We start from the raw sequence: 15,641 nt of genomic DNA, 5'->3' as shown, positions 1-15,641 counted from the left end.
TGGGAGGGGCGGGGGGGGGGGCGTTGTAGGGCTGGAGGAGATTACAGAGATAGTGAGGCCATAGAGGGATTTGAAACCAAGGATGAGAATTTTGAAAATTTCAGTCTTGCCTTCCTCCTACAATCTGCAGGCTTTTACAACTCGGCTTGGTATGTCAGAAGTTGTTGTGCGGGTGTATTTTGTGTGTCGTTGCATGTTTTATAGCTCTAAATGAGATGGCCTTGGCTTTCCCCCGGGTTTTCTCACCATGTAAAATGTCACGTTTTCCAGCAGCATTCCTCCTCGCTGCTTTGTCTGCTGTCCCACCCTCCCCCCGCTCTCATTCCCAATCCTGGACGGTCTTCTCGCGTGTCCTGCTCCCTGATGTCACCCTTGTTTCCGTGTCGTTTCAGCTCGGCCGCAGGATGGCAGAGCTGCCGGTGGACCCCATGCTGTCTAAGATGATCCTGGCCGCAGAGAGGTGAGTAATGATCCGCGCTGTTATCTCACACAGGCTGAGCAACCAACTGCGTCTAACACCCCGAATGTTTATCTCTGTTACCCTCCTGGGAGATTGCTTAACCCATTTCCTCTTGATATCTGTTTTAATTCTAACTTTAATCAATTAAGATTTCTCTGGTTCCTTTCTCTTCGTTGACGAGGTAGTAATCCGAGCTTACTTTATCTGTATTATTTTTTATACCACAACGAGATCACCTCCGGATGTCTCAAAGCGCTTTACAGCCAATGAAATACTTTTGGAGTGTAGTCACTGTTGTAATGTGGGAAACGCGACAGCCAAGTTGCGCACAGCAAGCTCCCACAAACAGCAATGTGATATTGACCAGATAATCTGTTTTTGTTATGTTGATTGAGGGATAAATAGTGGCCCAGGACACCGGGGAGAACTCCATCTGCTCCTCTTCGAAATCGTGCCATGGGATCTTTTATATCCGCCTGAGAGGGCAGAGGAGGGCCTCGGTTTAACGTCTCATCCGAAAGACGGCGCCTCTGACCATGCCGCACTCCCTCAGCACGCCACTGGAATGTCAGCTGAGGTTTAAGTGCTCAAGTCCCTGGAGTGGGACTTGAATCCACAACCTTCTGACTCAGAGGCGAGTGTGCGACCCGCTGAGTCACAACTGACACTTGTGTAGGCATCTGTAACCTTCACAGGTTATCCCTTCCAGGCCTCGCTGCTCTTTGGGTGTCAGCCGTGACTCAGTGGGTAACGCTCTCGCCTCTCGGCTCAGAAGGCCACGGGGTCAAGTCGCACTCCAGAGACTGGATCACAGACATCGAAGCTGACGCCCCCAGTATGCCTTTCTGTGGTGTGCTGTCTGACCAGTGCACTGTGGAGCCCCAGTGTAACCTCTACAGACCTGTAATCTCGCTCTTCTAGTTACTTATTGGCTTCTCTCGGCTATTTTGGTATTAATTGCTTCACAGTGTTGTTCTGACGTGGAAAGCAAAATGCTTACTGTCGTTCACAGTTCCCTTTCTAACTCTTTTCATTACCCTATTTGGCCATTTTGGGCACTGCTTTGTGTACTTTTATGTTTCTACATGGATATTTAACGTGCGGATTGGAGAAGAATTCAAATTTACAGTACAGAAACGGGCCATTCGGCCCAACTGGACAAAGCCAAGGGATATGGGGATGGGACGGGAAAGTGGAGTTGAGGTCGATGATCAGCCGTGATCTTATTGAATGGCGGAGCAGGCTCGAGGGGCCGAATGGCCGACTCCTGCTCCTATTTCTTATATTCTGATGCTGGTGTTCATGCCCCCTTTTAATTTTTAAGTTTAATTTTTTTTTCCCTTCACTGACTGAAATCATTCCAGTTAGCTTCTGTTAATTCAATCCTCCTTCCATTGCAGTTTGCGTTTCTACAATCGCACACTTTTATCCTGGTCATTGCAGGTTGCCAGATAATCTCAAATGTCATCCATCGAACAGTGACTAATCCACCTCTCTGAGGCTCCACTACTTGTGTATTATAGATGCTTTCCCGATCGATCATCCGAACCGAGTCCCAATGTCCCGGCAACGCTTTAGGTCACAGCAATCCTGGAGCAGCACGTACACTGGTTCTCATTCTGTCACCACAGTCTCGTTGGGCCACTCTCTAGTTTATACTGCGATGGTTGAAGTCACATGTTATGAGAGTGACGTTGGCTGTTACGTGACTTTCTTGCATACCGTCACCCTCTCACTGACTGAGGTCGGGGTAGCAGATTCCCCGACTGTTGACCCCATTCACCGTCTTTAACTGGAGCCAAGCTTTTTTGTTATTCACCCACGAGCTGTGGGCATCATTGCCCCATCCCTCACTGCCCTTGAGAAGGTGGTGGTGAGCCGCCGCCTTGAACCGCTGCAGCCCCGTGTGGTGAAGGTGCTCCCACAGTGCTGTTAGGGAGGGAGTTCCAGAATTGTAACCCAGCCGCGATGGAGGAACGGCCGATATATTTCCAAATCAGGATGGTGTGTGACTTGGAGGGGAACGTGGAGGTGGTGGTGTTCCCATGAGCTCACTGCCCTTGTCCTTCTAGGTGGTGGAGGTCGCAGGTTTGGGAGGTGCTGCCGAAGAAGCCTTGGCGAGTTGCTGCAGTGCATCTTGTAGATGGTGCACACTGCAGCCACGGCGGTGGAGGGACTAGTTAATTTTTGTGCCTTCTCCTGGACTATCAGTTGGGCTGCCTTGGTTCACTGACTGTTCTCAGTGCAGAAGGCTACCATTCCCATTCCGAACATCTGTAATTGTCGGGCAGGAATAGAGCAGCTGACCCATCAAGCCTGCCCCACACACGATGATGGAGCATCACGACGAAAAATGTCTTCCCTCCTCCCCATCCCACCCTTTCCACTCACTTACCTGGGAGAGGCAACAATCAAAACAGGACCAATAAGGGGAAAGGATACTCTCCGACTCTCCTCAGGCGATGGAAACCAGTCCAGGAGATCACAGTGGACCAAGTGTTGTCTCTTTATAAAGTTATTGTCCTGACCTGTCCGTTCTACCCCACTACCGACCCTAGTGCTGCGTTACTTGCTGGATTACGTGATCTTGGCTGTGGCAGCAGGTACGGGTTACCCTCGGGGGGCGGGGGGGGGATCGGGAACGGCTGCAGTGCTCCCCCCTCAGCCCTGGGTTACCCAGAGCCGTGTGGGCTGTCCGTGGCTGCCGACTCCCACCTGCTCATTCGGCTCTCCGCTGTCCCCGCAGGTACCAGTGCTCGGAGGAGATCCTGACCATCGCGGCCATGCTGTCGGTCAACAACGCCATTTTCTACCGGCCCAAAGACAAGGTGGTGCATGCGGACAATGCCCGGATGAACTTCTTCCTCCCTGGAGGGGACCACCTGGTACTGCTGAATGTCTACACTCAGGTGAGGGGGAACACCAAGGGCTGAATGTTTATTCTCCTGTGAGGGGGAACACTGTTATAGAGCTCCACCCAGTGGACGACTGTTGTAATGCAACTACTGATGCATTAACAATGAAAGGTCATGTGGCAAAGTCACGTGACGACAGTTTCTGCTCAGAAGCCATCTTGTCGAATGTGTGTTGTTCGTGGTCTCCGTCAGGGTATCACAAGCACCAGGTGCTAAATGTCTATTCTCAGGTGAGGGAAACAAACGATGCCCATTCTCTGCACCTGACTGCAGAAGCTGTGTAAATCTCTGTATTCAGGGGCCTGTGTAAATCTCTCTCTATTCAGGGGCCTGTGTAAATCTCTGTATTCAGGGGCCTGTGTAAATCTCTGTATTCAGGGGCCTGTGTAAATCTCTGTATTCAGGGGCCTGTGTAAATCTCTCTCTATTCAGGGACCTGTGTAAATCTCTGAATTCAGGGACCTGTGTAAATCTCTGAATTCAGGGGCCTGTGTAAATCTCTGTATTCAGGGGCCTGTGTAAATCTCTGTATTCAGGGACCTGTGTAAATCTCTGTATTCAGGGACCTGTGTAAATCTCTGTATTCAGGGACCTGTGTAAATCTCTGTATTCTGTGTAAATCTCTGTATTCAGGGCCTGTGTAAATCTCTGTATTCAGGGACCTGTGTAAATCTCTGTATTCAGGGGCCTGTGTAAATCTCTGTATTCAGGGACCTGTGTAAATCTCTGTATTCAGGGACCTGTGTAAATCTCTGAATTCGGGGACCTGTGTAAATCTCTGAATTCAGGGACCTGTGTAAATCTCTGAATTCAGGGGCCTGTGTAAATCTCTGTATTCAGGGGCCTGTGTAAATCTCTGTATTCAGGGGCCTGTGTAAATCTCTGTATTCAGGGACCTGTGTAAATCTCTGTATTCAGGGACCTGTGTAAATCTCTGTATTCTGTGTAAATCTCTGTATTCAGGGCCTGTGTAAATCTCTGTATTCAGGGGCCTGTGTAAATCTCTCTCTATTCAGGGGCCTGTGTAAATCTCTCTCTATTCAGGGACATGTGTAAATCTCTCTCTCTTCAGGGGCCTGTGTAAATCTGTGTTCAGGGACCTGTGTAAATCTCTGAATTCAGGGACCTGTGTAAATCTCTGAATTCAGGGGCCTGTGTAAATCTCTGTATTCAGGGGCCTGTGTAAATCTCTGTATTCAGGGACCTGTGTAAATCTCTGTATTCTGTGTAAATCTCTGTATTCAGGGCCTGTGTAAATCTCTGTATTCAGGGACCTGTGTAAATCTCTGTATTCAGGGGCCTGTGTAAATCTCTGTTTTCAGGGGCCTGTGTAAATCTCTCTCTATTCAGGGGCCGGTGTAAATCTCTGTATTCAGGGGCCTGTGTAAATCTCTCTCTATTCAGGGACCTGTGTAAATCTCTCTCTATTCAGGGACCTGTGTAAATCTCTCTCTCTTCAGGGGCCTGTGTAAATCTCTCTCTCTTCAGGGGCCTGTGTAAATCTGTGTTCAGGGATCTGTGTAAATCTCTTTATTCAGGGGCCTGTGTAAATCTCTGTATTCAGGGGCCTGTGTAAATCTCTCTCTATTCAGGGGCCTGTGTAAATCTCTGTATTCAGGGGCCTGTGTAAATCTCTGTATTCAGGGGCCTGTGTAAATCTCTATTCAGGGACCTGTGTAAATCTCTCTCTCTTCAGGGGCCTGTGTAAATCTCTCTCTCTTCAGGGGCCTGTGTAAATCTGTGTTCAGGGACCTGTGTAAATCTCTGTATTCAGGGGCCTGTGTAAATCTCTATTCAAGGGCCTGTGTAAATCTTTCTGTATTCAGGGGCCTGTGTAAATCTCTCTGTATTCAGGGCCTGTGTAAATCTGTGTTCAGGGACCTGTGTAAATCTCTCTGTATTCAGGGTCCTGTGTAAATCTCTGTATTCAGGGCCTGTGTAAATCTGTGTATTCAGGGGCCTGTGAAAATCTCTCTGTATTCAGGGCCTGTGTAAATCTGTGTTCAGGGACCTGTGTAAATCTCTCTCTATTCAGGGGCCTGTGTGTAAATCTCTGTATTCAGGGCCTGTGTAAATCTCTCTGTATTCAGGGTCCTGTGTATACCTGTATTCATGGGCTTGTGTAAATCTGTGTTCAGGGTCCTGTGTAAATCTGTATTCAGGGACCTCTGTAAATCTGTGTTCAGGGACCTGTGTAAATCTCTGTATTCAGGGTCCTGTGTAAATCTGTGTATTCAGGGTCCTGTGTAAATCTGTGTATTCAGGGTCCTGTGTATACCTGTATTCAGGGTCCTGTGTATACCTGTGTATTCAGAGTCCTGTGTATTCAGGGTCCTGTGTATACCTGTATTCAGGGTCCTGTGTATATCTGTGTTCAGGGTCCTGTGTATACCTTACCCTCCCATTTTGTTCCGCAGTGGGTGGAGTGCAACTACTCGACGCAGTGGTGTTACGAGAATTTCATTCAGTTCCGCTCCATGCGGAGGGCCAGAGATGTACGCGAGCAGCTGGAGGGTCTGATGGAGAGGATCGAGGTGGAGATGAAATCCTCCGCCGGTGACAACATCCTGATCCGCAAGGTGAGCAGGCGCGAGTGGTATCACCGACTCGCTGGGTGACAGGACATCGCTGTAAACGGGTGGGCGGGGGGGAGTGATCAGGAACAGGAGGTGCCCATTTTGCCCCTCGAGCCTGTCCTACTAGTCAGTTTGATCACAGCTGATCTGTATCATAACTCTTATTCACCCGCCTCAGTTCCATAGCCCGTAATACTCTTGCCTAACAAAAAAATCTTATGTTCTCAGTTTTATCATTTTCCATTGACTTCCCCCCCCCCCCCCCCCCCCCAGCCTCAACAGCTTCTTGAGGAGAGAGTTCCAGATTCCCACTATCCTTTGCGTGAAGAAGTGCTTCCTGACATCACCCCTGAACAGCTTGGCTCTAATTGGAAGGTCATGACCTCTTGTTCTGGACTTTCCCACCAAGGGAAATAGTTGCTCTCTCTCTCTCTCTCTCTCTCTCTACCCTATCAACTCCTTTAATCATCTGAAACACGTTGATGAAATAATTAGCTGTTTCTCCTATTGCAGGGAGAAGTTGGTCCCGTTATTTGGGGGAGGAAGGGGTTGGTCCCGTTACTCTGAAAACACGACGTCAGTTTCCACATGTACGCTGATGACACCCAGCTCTACCTCACCACCACTTCTCTCGAGCCCTCCACGGTCTCTGAATTGTCAGACTGCTTGTCCGACATCCAGTACTGCAAGAGCAGTAATTTTTTCCAATTGAATATTGGGAAGACCAAAGCCATTGTTTTTAGTTCCCGCCACAAACTCCATTCCCGAGCCACTGACTCCATCCCTCTCCCCAACTCCTGTCTGAGGCTGAACCAGGCTGTTCGCAACCTTGGTGTCATATTTGACCCTGAAATGAGCTTCTGACCACACATCCACAGCATAACTAAGACCGCCTATTTCCACCTCCGTAACATCGCCCGTCTCTGCCCCTGCCTCAGCTCATCCGCTGCTGAAGCCCTCATCCATGCCTTTGTACTTGACTACTCAAACGTCCAACTGGCTAGCCTCCCACATTCTACCCTAGGTAAAATCGAGTTGATCGAAAACTCGGCAGCCCATGTCCTAACTCGCATCAAGTCCCGCTCACCCATTACCCCTCTGCTCACTGATCTACATTGGCTCCTAGATAAGCAACGACTCAATTTCAAAATTCTCATCCTTGTTTTCAAATCCCTCCCTGTCTCTGTAATCTCCTCCAGTCCCACAACCAACCCTGAGTTATCTGCATTCCTTGAATTCTGCCCTCTTGAGCATCCCTGATTATAATTGCTCAACCATTGGTGGCCGTGCCTTCAGCTACCTAGGCCCCAAGCTCTGGAATTCCCTCCCTAAACCTCTCCGCCCCTCTATCCTCCTTCAAGACGCTCCTTAAAACCTCCCTCTTTGACCAAGCTTTTGGTCATTTGCCCTAATTTCTCCTCCTGTGGCTCAGTGTCTAATCTTTGTCTGATAACGCTCCTGTGAAGCGCCTTGGCATGTTTTACTATGTTAAAGGCGCTGTATAAATACAGGTTGTTGGTGGAGGGTGGCGAACTGGAGCTGGCCCCGTTATTGGAGCGGGGAGGGGGGGGGGGGAATCTGGTCCTGTGAGTGGAGGGAGGGGAAGAGGGAGCTGCTTCCGTTACTGGAGTGAGGGAAGGGCTGAACTTGTCCCGTGGGTGGAGGGAAGGCAGAAGCCTGGTCCTGTCTGTTTTGGACTGCCCTGTCCTGCCCGGTTTAGTGTGGGTTTGCTGTGGGTGTTGTCCACCTTTGCTCCCAGACTGAGACATACCGGGGAACAGGGCCACCTGCTGGTCGAGTGAGGTTACTGCTCCTGTTTGTGCCAAGATGGAGGAGTGATCGAGACACCAGCGACTGTCTTGTGCCAATCCCCAGATCTGATCGAGACTGTCCATTTTACACCGGCCGAGTGAACTGCGGGAAATTTTCTCCCACGAATGTTCTCCGACGGCAGAGAGCAGACTGAGTGGAGTTGATTCTTATCAGCGGGTGCAGTAGTGGTTATGGTGTTATACTAGTCCATTGCTGAGTTCAGATCCACTCATCTAGAATGATTCCAGGGGTGAGGGTTCAGTTATGTGGGGAGACTGGAGAAGCTGGGGTTGTTCTCCTTGGAGCAGGGAAGGTTAAGGGGAGATTTCATAGAGGTGTTCAAAACCATGATAAGTTTTGATAGAGTAAATCAGCAGAAACAGGAGGGTTGGTGACCAGAGGAGACAGATTTAAGGTCATTGGACAAAGAAACAGAAGGGGAGATGAGGAGAATTGATGTTTTACGCAGCGAGTGGTTAAGATCTGGAAAGTTACTATTGAATCTGCCTGAAAAGGTGGTGGAGGCAGATTCAATAGTAACTTTCAAAAGAGAAATGGATAAATACTTGAAGGGGAAAATTTGCCAGGTGGATGGGGAAAGAGCAGGGGATTGGACAGCTCCCCCGACTGAAGAGCCACGATGGGCTGAATGGCCTCCTTCTGTGCTGTGTGATTCTGTGAAATCCCACCATGGCAAGCTGTTTGAAAATGAATTCAATAAATCGGGCCATTTGGGAGCTAGCCACGGGGGTTGGGGTAAATGACCCTGAAAGTTAGCCGGTTGGGGCAGTCTCCCAGTCTCCTGGCTGGAGTCAGTTGGGAAGAATGTGCGTCCTAACGGTATTTAGAGGTTCAGGTGATGTTCTTTACATATTAGCTCTTTGTGCCCCTTGCCTCCAGGCCATCACTGCTGGCTTCTTCTATCACACGGCCCGGCTCACCCGCACCGGCTACAAGACGGTGAAGCACCAGCAGACAGTCTACGTCCACCCCAACAGCAGCCTGTTCGAGGAACAGCCGCGCTGGCTCATCTACCACGAACTGGTCTTCACCACAAAAGAGTTCATGAGACAGGTACCCTTACCCCCCCCACTCTCTCGTGCTCTCTCTCTAGGGTTGTTGTATTCCCCCTCCTCCGCTGCAGGCTTTAGGGCGCTGGAAGGCGCCTGCACCTCATCCGGACCAGCCCAGCCTGAGCCCAGCCCCAGTGAGTGCCGGCAGATATTCGCCTGTGGAGGGCATCGCCAGCCCAGCCCGAGTCTTGCCCCTCGCCCAACCAACCCGTGTTGCCATTTGTCCCCTCTAGATTTCAACACTGGGGGTTAGTCACATATATGCCTAGCGAAGTGACCTGGGTAACCATGCTTCCTGGAGCTTGCTGAGAGTGTCGGGAGCAATTTCTCAAACTTTTTCCTTAAGTTGGCCACGTGTTTTTCTCTCTCTTTTTTTGCCTCTCCCAACAAGAGCGCCTTTCACAACCTCAGGATGTCCCAAAGCCCTTTACAGCCACTGAAATGCTTTTTGAAGCTTGGCCACTGTTGTAATGTCGGGAAACACGGTAGCCACAAACATACTGACCAGTTGAGGGGTAAAGATTGACCCAGGACATCGGGGAGAACTCTCATTGTTCCTCCGAAATATAACCCTCGGCATCTTTTACATCAATTGAGAGGGCAGACGGGGCCTCGGTTTAACGTCTCATCCCAAAAGGCAGCACCACCAACAGTGCATTCTTGCTGTTGAAGGAGTGCAGCAAAGGTTCACCAGACTGATTCCCGGGATGACAGGACTGACATACGAAGAAAGACTGGATCGACTAGGCTTATATTAACTGGAATTTAGAAGAATGCGAGGGGATCTCATAGAAACATATAAAATTCTGACGGGTTTAGACAGGTTAGATGCAGGAAGAATGTTCCCAATGTTGGGGAAGTCCAGAACCAGGGGTCACAGTCTAAGGATAAGGGGTAAGCCATTTAGGATCGAGATGAGGAGAAACTTCTTCACCCAGAGAGTGGTGAACCTGTGGAATTCTCTACCACAGAAAGTTGTTGAGGCCAGTTTGTTAAGATATATTCAAAAGGGAGTTAGATATGGCCCTTACGGCTAAACGGATCAAGGTGTATGGAGAGAAAGCAGGAATGGGGTACTGAAGTTGCATGATCAGCCATGATCTTATTGAGTGGTGGCGCAGGCTCGAATGGCCTATTCCTACACCCATTTTCTATGTTTCTATGCAGCGCTCCCTCAGCACTGCATGGAGTGTCAGCCTGGATTTTGTGCTCAAGTCCCCGGAGTGGGATTCGAACCCACAGACTCCTGCCTCGGAGGCAAGAGTGGCTGCCCACTGAGCCACAGGCTGACTCCCTACAGTTAGCATAAATTAGTGAACGGGGAGGGGGTATACCATCTAATGAATGGGGCCTGATGGTCTTCTCACTGTTTGTAATAATCCCTTTCCCCTTCACTCCACCCCTACGATGTATTGCTACCATAAGAACATAAGAATTAGGAGCAGGAGTCGGTCATTCAGCCCCTCGAGCCTGCTCCACCATTCAATAAGATCATGGCTGATCTGATCTTGGCCTCAGCTGCACTTCCCTGCCCGCTCCCCTTCACTCCCTTATCATTCAAAAATCTATCTTATCTCAGCCTTAAATATAGTCAATAACCCAGTTTCCACAGCTCTCTGGGGAAGAGAATTCCAAAGATTCACGACCCTCAGAGAGAAGAAATTCCTCCTCATTTCCGTTTTAAATGGACGACCCCTTATTCTGAAACTATGACCCTTAGTACTAGATTCCTCCACCAGGGGAAACAGCCTCTCTGCATCTACCTTGTCGAGCCCCCTTCAGTATCTTATATGTTTCAGTAAGATCACCTCCCATTCTTGTAAACTCCAGTGAGTACAGGCCCAACCTGCTCAACCTTTCGTCATAAGTCAACCCCCTCATCTCAGGAATAAACCTCGTGAACCTTCTCTGAACTGCCTCCAATGCAAGTATATCCCTCCTTAAATACGGAGACCAGAACTGCACGCAGTACTCCAGGTGTGACCTCACCAATACCCTGTACAGGTGTAGCAGGACTTCTCTGCTTTTATACTCCATCCCCCCCTTGCAATAAAGGCCAACGTTCCATTTGCCTTCCCCAGCGACTGCACCACTCTCTCTATCCCCGTCCCCTTTAAGCGAAGTGGCGGGTGCTGTTAAACTCCCGAGCTGAGTGTCTCACTCTGTCCACCTGTCCCAGGTGATCGAAATCGACAGCGGATGGTTACTGGAGGTGGCTCCTCATTACTACAAGTCCAAGGAGCTGCAGGACGCGGCCAGCAAGAAGATGCCCAAGAAGGTTGGGAAGGCCCGCGAAGAGCTGGGCTGAGTGCGACGTCGTTCCCGAGGATCAAACCCACCGCGGCGGGAACGTGGGGGGGGGGGGGGGGGGGGGGGCGTGCCTCCCGTCCCACAACAGGCCAGTTCCGCGTCCCCCGTCGTACATAACGGACGCGCTGTAGATTTTGCGCAGGATCACTTTGAATCCAGTCCCGACGGCCGTTCCTGGGATTGCGTTTGATGCCCAGATCGGATTGAATTGGAACGAGCCTTCCTCGTGTCTGGGAACCTGCCAGGCTCCAGCCAGCGGAGGCAGCAGTGGCTGGCGAGTGTTGAAGGACTGCGCCGGTGACTCCCGCTCCTTCCCGGGGCCGCGGCCTTGGAACCTCGTTCAGTCTGGTGCCGCAGTCACCGCGAGGAGTCGAAGGTGCCGGTCGGAAACACCGAGCGGGATTCAAAGCACTGTCGGTTACGGGGGCCTGTACCAGGAGCAGGAGTCGCAGAGCATGGCTCCGTCACAATCACCAGCACGCACTCATTCCCAGAACTGACTGGTTATTTTTTGGACGTGTGATGTTTATACTGCACATGAGTGCTGAACTAGACCTGCCACTTATTGAGGTTTCAAATAAAGCTTGGTACTTTTATATAAAAATATAAATATATATATATGTGTGTGTCGTCTTCCTCTTCAAGCTCTGTCTCTCATTTGTTAATATTTGTATTTAGATTTTCAAAAGGCATTCGATAAGGTGCCACACAAAAGGTTACTGCAGAAGATAAAGGTACGCGGAGTCAGAGGAAATGTATTAGCATGGATCGAGAATTGGCTGGCTAACAGAAAGCAGAGAGTCGGGATAAATGGGTCCTTTTCGGGTTGGAAATCGGTGGTTAATGGAGTGCCACAGGGATCGGTGCCGGGACCACAACTGTTTACAATATACATAGATGACCTGGAAGAGGGGACAGAGTGTAATGTAACAAAATTTGCAGATGACACAAAGATTAGTGGGAAAGCGGGTTGTGTGGAGGACACAGAGAGGCTGCAAAGAGATTTAGATAGGCTAAGGTTTGGCAGATGGAATACAATGTCGGAAAATGTGAGATCATCCACCTTGGGGGGGGGGGAAAAAACAGTAAAAGGGAATATTATTTGAATGGGGAGAAATTACAACATGCTGTGGTGCAGAGGGACCTGGGGGTCCTTGTGCATGAATCCCAAAAAGTTAGTTTGCAGGTGCAGCAGGTAATCAGGAAGGTGAATGGAATGTTGGCCTTCATTGTGAGAGGGATGGAGTACAAAAACAGGGAGGTCCTGCTGCAACTGTACAAGGTATTGGTGAGGCCGCACCTGGAGTACTGCGTGCAGTTTTGGTCACCTTACTTAAGGAAGGATATACTAGCTTTAGAGGGGGTACAGAGACGATTCACTAGGCTGATTCCGGAGATGAGGGGGTTACCTTGTGATGATAGATTGAGTAGACTTGGTCTTTGATCGTTGGAGTTCAGAAGGATGAGGGGTGATCTTATAGAAACATTTAAAATAATGAAAGGGATAGACAAGATAGAGGCAGAGAGATTGTTTCCACTGGTCGGGGAGACTAGAACTAGGGGGCACAGCCTCAAAATACGGGGGAGCCAATTTAAAACCGAGTTGAGAAGGAATTTCTTCTCCCAGAGGGTTGTGAATCTGTGGAATTCTCTGCTCAAGGAAGCAGTTGAGGCTAGCTCATTGAATGTATTCAAGTCACAGATAGATTTTTAACCAATAAGGGAATTAAGGGTTATGGGCAGTGGGTGGGTAAGTGGAGCTGAGTCCATGGCCAGATCAGCCATGATCTTGTTGAATGGCGGAGCAGGCTCGAGGGGCTAGATGGCCTACTCCTGTTCCTAATTCTTCTGTTCTTATGTAAGCCATGTCGGACATTTGCAATAGAAATGTTTTTCATGCTCCAATCCCCGGGTTCCATTGGCAGCGACACGACTGAGACGTCTCGTCTCCTGGGGTTCCTTCAGCAGCCTGCAGTTGGTGACCTTCAACAACCAGGCACTTGCCTCCATCCCCTCAGCGGCCTGTGGCCAGTTATCCTCAGCGGTCGGAGGGCCAAGGGTCACCCAGCCTCTGGTTCCCCGAGCAGCTTGATGTGGGTGACCCAGCACCCAGAGCCTCCCTCCCATCACTGGGCTTCCTTCACTACCTCAGTCAGTGACTCTGAGTAAAAGGTGAAAGGATCCCTCGCAGGCGGAACATATCCCACGTTGCGGTTATCGTGTCAGCTGTGGCTCAGTGGGGTAACACTCTCGGCTCGGAGTCAGAAGGTTGTGGGTTCAAGCCCGACTCCAGGGACTTGAGCACATAAATCCAGGCTGACACTCCCAGTGCAGAGCTGAGGGAGCGCTGCACTGTCGGAGGTGCCGTCTTTCAGATGAGACATTTGAGGTGCCGTCTTTCAGATGAGGCCCCGACTGCGCTCTCAGGTGCATTTAAAAGATCCCACGGCACTATTTCGAAGAAGAGCAGGGGGAGTTATCCCCGGTGCCCTGGCCAATATTGATCCCTCAATAAACGTAACACAAAAACAGATTATCTGGTCATTATCACATTGCTGTTTGCGGGAGCTTGCTGTGTGCAAATTGGCTGCTGAGTTTCCCACATTACAACAGTGACTACACTCCAAAAGTACTTCATTGGTTGTAAAGCGCCTTGAGACATCCAGTGGTCGTGAAAGGCGCTATATAAATGTGAGTCAATCTTTCATGTGATTAGTGCCAATGCCTGTGTGCCCTAACTGGAACACATATGCTCCCGCGACGGCACAGATAGGATGCAGCAGAGTTAGGGGAGGAGGGGCAGAGAGCAGGGACAACAAGGTGAGGTTTACAACAATGGTGGGAGAGAAGTAGCAAGGCGGCAGGACTTGGGTTCCACGGAAGGTCGGAGGGTGGGAGAGGAACACGAACATTAGGGGGTAGGAAAAAGTTGAGGTAGAAGTTCAGCCGTGATCTTACTGCATGGCGGAGCAGGCTCGAGGGGCCGAATGGCCAACTCCTGCGCCTAATTCTTCAGTTTTTATTTTGCTGGACCAGAGTGGAGAATTGAGCAAGGAGCCTTGAGATTGTTGTGTGGCAGCCCATTTGCGCACAGCAAGCTCCCACAAACAGCAATGTGATAATGACCAGATAATCTGGTTTTGGTGATGTTGATTGAGGGATAAATATTGACCAGGACACCGGGGAGAACTCCTGTAAGTCGGTCAGGGCAAGGTACATATGTAAGTGGCACTTCGTGAGGGATGGAATCCAGGCGATCTGGTTGTGTGGTGTGTTCAGTGGGACGCTGGGAAAGCCCAAGATTGTCAAAGGCACGGACGAGATAGACGAGACCAGTTGGTCGAGATGGGCAATGTCACCGGTGAGTGTGGAGTCATCTGGATCGATATAGGTGGGGGAAAGGGAGCCCACCACCTTGTTCTCACCGCTTAAGACTACTAGGGATGGGCAATAAACAGCGACCTTGCTAGTGACGCCCACATCTTGAGAATGAATTATTGTTTAAAAATCACTGAGCCAATCATTATATTTTATCTCTTTCTGGCTTTTCAGCCAAATATCTGTTTATTGATCTCTCTCGCTGGTAGGAGTCAACAGTCCTGATAATTGCCCTATGTTTTGTTCAGCTTGATCCCTTGCTTTTGGGGTGGGGGGGGGGGCGCTTTGATCGAACAGACAGTCGGGATAAATGATTCATTCTCTGGTTGGCAACCAGTAACTAATGGGGTGCCACAGGGATCAGTGTTGGGACCCCAACTGTTTACAATCGATATTAATGACTTGGAAGAAGGGACTGAGTGTAACGTAGCCAAGTTTGCTGCTGATACAAAGATGGGAGGAAAAGCAATGTGTGAGGAGGACACAAAAAAATCTGCAAAAAGACACAGACAGGCTAAGTGAGTGGGCAAAAATTTGGCAGATGGAGTATAATGTCGGAAAGTATGAGGTCATGCACTTTGGCAGAAAAAAATCAAAGAGCAAGTTATTATTTAAATGGAGAAAGATTGCAAAGTGCCGCAGTAGAGCGGGACCTGGGGGTACTTGTGCATGAAACACAAAAGGATAGTATGCAGGTACAGCAAGTGATCAGGAAGGTCAATGGTATTGGTCTTTATTGCAAAGGGGATGGAGTATAAAAGCAGGGAAGTCTTGATACAGCTATATAAGGTATTGGTGAGGCCACACCTGGAATACTGCGTGCAGTTTTGGTTTCCATATTTATGGTGATAGTAGGAATGCCTCCTCCCTATCGCCGGGCGGCGCTGTGATAGCAATGCCTCCTCCCCTCTACACAGGGGTGCTGTGCCAGCAGTAATGCTTCCTCCCCTCCGCATGGGGGCGCTATGGTAGCAGTAATACCTGGGAATCCCTGGCCAAAGACCGCCCCAAGTGGAGGAAGAGCATCCTGGAGGGTGCTGAGCACCTCGAGTCTCGTCGCCGAGAGTATGCAGAAAACAGGCAGCAGAAGGAGCGTGCGGCAAACCAGTCCCACCCA

The 15,641-nt window shown here is 49.8% G+C and overlaps 1 protein-coding gene across 2 annotated transcripts in view; it reads left to right on the top strand.

The window, feature by feature from the left end:
- Window positions 1-11,760, top strand: part of dhx16 (DEAH (Asp-Glu-Ala-His) box polypeptide 16) — a 61,060-nt gene extending 49,300 nt beyond the window's left edge. For both annotated transcript variants that reach the window (XM_070861385.1, XM_070861384.1), the window contains exons 13-17: window positions 393-460; window positions 3,207-3,369; window positions 5,793-5,954; window positions 8,664-8,837; window positions 11,016-11,760. In XM_070861385.1, coding sequence (XP_070717486.1) covers window positions 393-460; window positions 3,207-3,369; window positions 5,793-5,954; window positions 8,664-8,837; window positions 11,016-11,144 — 696 coding nt within the window. In that variant the 3' untranslated portion in view covers window positions 11,145-11,760. The remainder of the gene's footprint in view (window positions 1-392; window positions 461-3,206; window positions 3,370-5,792; window positions 5,955-8,663; window positions 8,838-11,015) is intronic.
- Window positions 11,761-15,641: the final 3,881 nt, after the last annotated feature.

Source organism: Pristiophorus japonicus, chromosome 19 (assembly GCF_044704955.1).
Source record: "Pristiophorus japonicus isolate sPriJap1 chromosome 19, sPriJap1.hap1, whole genome shotgun sequence".
Taxonomy (NCBI): Eukaryota; Metazoa; Chordata; class Chondrichthyes; family Pristiophoridae; genus Pristiophorus; species Pristiophorus japonicus.
This window is presented reverse-complemented; position numbering and strand designations above follow the sequence as displayed.